At 64.3% G+C, this 5,475-nt stretch overlaps 1 protein-coding gene across 1 annotated transcript; it reads left to right on the top strand.

Annotated features, from left to right (window-relative positions):
• Positions 1 to 861: 861 nt before the first annotated feature.
• Positions 862 to 5,443, top strand: LOC130606333 (solute carrier family 2, facilitated glucose transporter member 4-like; the record flags this gene model as incomplete). Its single annotated transcript, XM_057422582.1, has 6 exons — positions 862 to 896; positions 1,453 to 1,577; positions 1,660 to 1,775; positions 4,109 to 4,220; positions 4,327 to 4,445; positions 5,391 to 5,443. Coding segments are annotated over exons 1-6 (560 nt in total), but the record flags the coding sequence as incomplete, so codon positions are not given.
• Positions 5,444 to 5,475: the final 32 nt, after the last annotated feature.

The following is a 5,475-nucleotide window of genomic DNA, read 5'->3' as shown; positions in this document are numbered from 1 at the left end:
CTCTCTCCCTGCCCCATAGATCTCTCTCCCTGCCCCATAGATCTCTCTCCCCGCCCCATAGATCTCTCTCCCCGCCCCATAGCAGTGTCCCTGCCCCATAGATCTCTCTCCCTGCCCCATAGATCTCTCTCCCTGCCCCATAGATCTCTCTCCCTGCCCCATAGATCTCTCTCCCTGCCCCATAGATCTCTCTCCCTGCCCCATATCTCTCTCCCCGCCCCATAGCTCTCTCTCCCCACCCCATAGCTCTCTCTCCCCACCCCATAGCTCTCTCTCCCCACCCCACAGCTGTCTCTCCCCACCCCACAGCTCTCTCTCCCCACCCCATAGCAGTCTCCCTGCCCCATAGCAGTGTCCGTGCCCCATAGATCTCTCTCCCTGCCCCATAGATCTCTCTCCCTGCCCCATAGATCTCTCTCCCTGCCTAGCTCTCTTCCTGCCCCATAGATCTCTCTCCCCGCCCCATAGCAGTGTCCGTGCCCCATAGCAGTGTCCGTGCCCCATAGATCTCTCTCCCTGCCCCATAGATCTCTCTCCCCGCCCCATAGATCTCTCTCCCTGCCCCATAGATCTCTCTCCCCGCCCCATAGATCTCTCTCCCCGCCCCATAGATCTCTCTCCCTGCCCCATAGATCTCTCTCCCTGCCCCATAGATCTCTCTCCCCGCCCCATAGATCTCTCTCCCTGCCCCATAGATCTCTCTCCCTGCCCCATAGCAGTGATGTCCCCGCCCCACAGCAGTGTCCGTGTCTCCCCTCCCCCCAGGCTCTGTGGGTCTCCTCCAACTCCTCGCTGTGGCCCCGCGGCCCCTCCCCCCCCCTGGCCCTGCCCCTCCTCCCGCTGGGGGCGGTGCCTGCGGCCATGGCGGCCGCGCCCGCGGCGGAGCGGCTCGGACGGTGCCGGGGGGCGGGGCCTGAACGGGGGAGGGGCGGGGCCTAAATGGAAGGGGCGGGGCTTAACGGGATGGGGGCGGGGCCTAAAGGAGGAGGGGCGGGGCTTAAAGGGGAGGGGGCGGGGCCTAAAGGAGGAGGGGCGGGGCCTAAATGGGAGGGGGCGGGGCTTAAAGGGGAGGGGGTGGGGCCTAAACGGGAGGGGCGGGGCTTAAAGGGGAGAGGGCGGGGTCTAAACGGGAGGGGGCGTGGCCTAAAGGATGAGGGGCGGGGCCTAAACGAGAGGGGGCGGGGCTTAAATTGGGAGGGGGCGGGGCCTAAAGGATGAGGGGCGGGGCTAACTGGGAGGGGGGCGGGGCTTAACTGGGAGAGGGCGGGGCCTAAACGGGAGGGGGCGGGGCCTAAAGGAGGAGGGGGCGGGTCATGAACGGGAGGGGGCGGGGTTACATGGGAGTGGCCTAAGCGAGAGGGGGGCGGGGCCTAAACGAGAGGGGGCGGGGCATAAATGGGAGGGGGCGGGTCCTAAATGGGAGGGGGTGGCCCCGCCCCTCCCCCCTTGCAGGAAAGGCGCCCTATTGGCCAGCAATGGGCTGGCGGTGATTGGAGGAGCCCTGATGGGCGGGGCCAAGCTCGGCCCCACCTACGCCCTCGTCGTCGTTGGCCGATTGGTTACGGGCCTGCACTCAGGTACCGCCCCTTAAAGGGGCGACGCACGTGATTGGTTGGGGTGGGGGGCGTGGCCAATCGTGACCCCGCCCTCCGCCCTCAGGCCTGGCCTCGGGATTGGTCCCCTTGTACCTGGAGGAGGTGGCCCCGCCCCGCCTGCAGGGGGCGCTGGGCGCCGTGCACGAGGCCGGCGTCGCCCTCGGGATGCTGACGTCACAGGTGGGGGCGTGGCCTCGCGGGGGGGGGGCGGCTTGTCGCGATAGAACCTGCGGTGGCGCCGCTATCGCGACATTGGGATGGCGTGTTGCGGCGCTAGGAACGCACAGGGTGTTCTATCACGACGCTGGGGTGCCGCATTGAGGCGCTATCGCGACATCGGGTGCCTTATCGCGGTGTTATCGCGACATCGGGTGCCATATCGCGGGGTTGTCGCGACATCGGGTGCCCTATCGCGGTGTTATCGCGACACCGGGTGCCTTATCGCGGTGTTATCGCGACACCGGGTGCCCTATCGCGGGGTTGTCGCGACATCGGGTGCCCTATCGCGGGGTTGTCGCGACATCGGGTGCCCTATCACGCGGTTATCGCGACACCGGGTGCCTTATCGCGGTGTTATCGCGACACCAGGTGCCGTATCGCGACACTGGGGTGCTGTGTCGCAGAGCCATCACAACACTGGGTGCCATGTAGAGTCAGTATCATGACAGCGGGTGCCGTATTGCGACACTGGGGTGCTGTATGGCTACACTGGGTGCCATATCGCAACACTGCATACCATATCGTGACACTGGGGTGCCATATCACAACACTGTCACGACACTGGGTGCCGTATTGCGACACTGGGGTGCCATGTCTCAGCACTATCACGACACTGAGTGCCATGTAGCGTCAGTATCACGACAGCGGGTGCCGTATCGCGACACTGGGGTGCTGTATGGCTACACTGGGTGCCATATCGCGACACTGCATACCATATCGTGACGCTGGGGTGCCATATCACAACACTGTCACGACACTGGGTGCCGTATCGCGACACTGGGGTGCTGTACCGCACTCTATCACGACACTGGGTGCCGTATTGCTACACCGGGGAGCCGTACCGTGGTGCTATCATGACACTGGGTGCCGTATCGCGACACTGGGGTGCCACATGGCAGCACTATCGCGACACTGGGTGCCGTATCGTGACACTGGGGTGCCATATCCCAGCACTATCACAACACTGGCTGCTGCATCGCGACATGGGGGGGCCTTATCACGACACTCGGGGTGCCATATCGCGGCACTATCATGACACTGGCTGCTGCATCGCAACACCGGGGTGCTTTATTGCGACACCGAGATGCCTTATCACGACACCGGGGTGCCATATCGCCGCACTATCGCGACACGGGGTGCCGTATCGCGACGCTGGGATGCCTTACTGCGACACTGGGATGCCTTATCACGACACTGGGGTGCCATATCGCTGCACTATCGCGACATGGGGTGCCATATCGCGACACTGGGTGTTTTATCGCGACGCCGGGGTGCCATATCGCGACGCCGTGGCACTATCATGACACTGGGTGCTATCTCGCGACACTGGGTGCCTTATCGGGATGCCGGGGTGTTTTATCGCGACGCCGGGGTGCCTTATCGCGATGCCGGGGTGCCATATTGCGACACTGGGGTGTTTTATCGCAACGCCGGGGTGCCTTATCACGACGCCGTGGTGCCATATCGTGGCACTATCGCAACACTGGGTGCTATCTTGCGACACTGGGTGCCTTATCGCGAGAGTGGGTGTTTTATCGCGACGCCGGGATGCCTTATCGCGATGCCGGGGTGCCATATTGCGACACTGGGGTGTTTTATCGCGACGCCGGGGTGCCTTATCATGACGCCATGGTGCCATATCGTGGCACTATCACAACACTGGGTGCTATCTCGCGACACTGGGGTGCCTTATCGCGACGCCGGGGTGCCATATCGCGGCACTATCGCGACACTGGGTGCCTTATCGGGACGCCGGGGTGTTTTATTGCAATGCCGGGGTGCCTTATCATGACGCCGTGGTGCCATATCGTGGCACTATCACGACACTGGGTGCTATCTCGCGTTACTGGGTGCCTTATCGCGACACTGGGGTGTTTTATCGCGACGCTGGGGTGCCTTATCACGATGCCGTGGTGCCTTATCACGACGCCGTGGTGCCATATCGTGGCACTATCACGACACTGGGTGCTATCTCGCGACACTGGGTGCCTTATTGCGACACTGGGTGTTTTATCGTGACGCCGGGGTGCCATATTGTGACACCGGGGTGCCATATCGCGACACTGGGTGCCTTATCGCGACACCGGGGTGCCATATCGCGACACTGGGTGCCTTATCGCGACACCGGGGTGCCATATCGCGACACTGGGTGCCTTATCGCGACAGTATCGCGACACTGGGTGCCTTATCGCGACACTAGGGTGCCATATCGCGACAGCGGGTGTTTTATCGCGACGCCGGGGTGCCATATCGCGGCGCTGTCGCTACATCCGGTGCCGTACCCGCGCCCGCAGGTCCTGGCTCTGCCGCCGCTGCTGGGCTCGGCGCGGGCGCTGCCGGCGCTCCTGGCCCTGGGGCTGCTCCCCACCGCGCTCCAGCTCCTGCTGCTGCCAATGGGGCCCGGCGGTGAGAACCCTCCCCCCCCCCCATCCCCCCCATTCCCCGCCCCCCTCCCCCATCCCCTTGCCCCTCCCCCCCACTTTAACCCCTCCCCTCCCCCCTCCCCTTGCAGGCTCAGGCTCCGCCCCCTCGCTGGCGCTGCCGCAGTTGTGGGGCCGGGCCCAGCTCCGGCAGCCAATGGCGCTCGCGGTGGGGGTGGCGCTGGGGAAGGAGCTGGCGGGGATCGGAGCGGTGAGGGGCGGGGCTTAAAGGGGGCGGGGCTTAAAGGGGCGGGGCTTGAATGGGGTGGGGTTTAAGGGGGTGGTGTTGAAAGGGGGCGGGGCCGAAAGGGGGGGTGGGGCTTGAAGGGGTGGGGCTTAAGGGGGTTGGGGCTTTAAGGGGAGGGGCCTAAAGGGGGGCGGGACCCAAAGGAGGGGTGGGGCTTGAGGGGGTGGGGGTTGAGGGGGTGGGGCTTAAAGGGGTTGGGGCTTTAAGGGGAGGGGCCTAAAGGGGGGCGGGATGTAAAGGAGGGGCGGGGCTTGAAGGGGTGGGGCTTAAGGGGGATGGCACAAGAATGGGGCGGGGCCTAATGGGGGGCGGGGGTTAAATGGGCTGGGGTTTAAAGGGGCGGGGTCTGGAGGGGCGTGGCTTAATGGGGGGCTTTGAGAGCTGCTTAAAAGGGGTGGAGCCAATAGGGGGCAGGCCTTGAAGGGGTGGATCTTGAATGGGAGGGGCTTGTTGGGGCGGGGCTTACAATGGGGCGGGGCTTCAATGGGGGTCTAAAGAGGGCGTGGTTTAAAGAGGGCGGGTGCTGTAGGGGAGGAGCTTAAAGGGGGTGGAGCAACAGGGGGCGGGGCCTGGAAGGGGGCGGGGCTTAAAGGGTACAGGGCTCCAAAGGGGAGGGGCCAAGGGATGGGGTCTGAAGGGGGTGGAGCCAACAGGGGGCGGGGTCTGAGAGGGTGGGGTCTAAATGGGAGGGATTTAAAGCAGGCAAAACCTAAAGGGGAGGAGTCTAAAGGGGGCGTGGCTTAAAGGGGAGGGGCCAAATGACTCCTGACTTAAAGGGGGCGGAGCTTAAAGGGGAGGAGCCTAAAGGGGGCGGGGTCTGAAAGTGCCGAGGGGGCGTGGCTCATCGGTGGGCGTGGCCTAAGGGAGAGGAGCCTATGGGTGACGTTGGCCCCGCCCCCTCCCCCGTAGCTCTATTACTACTCGACGGCCATCTTTGAGAGGGCGGGGCTAGCGCAGCCCACGTGGGCCACGGTGGCCACCGGCGTCATCAACA

The sequence above is a fragment of the Pezoporus wallicus genome, unplaced genomic scaffold (assembly GCF_028554395.1).
Source record: "Pezoporus wallicus isolate ANWC-B61680 ecotype Strahan unplaced genomic scaffold, APGP_CSIRO_Pwel_v1 contig_14663, whole genome shotgun sequence".
Taxonomy (NCBI): domain Eukaryota; kingdom Metazoa; phylum Chordata; class Aves; order Psittaciformes; family Psittacidae; genus Pezoporus; species Pezoporus wallicus.
Note: the sequence above shows the minus strand (reverse complement) of the source record. Positions and strands in the feature narration are given on the sequence as shown.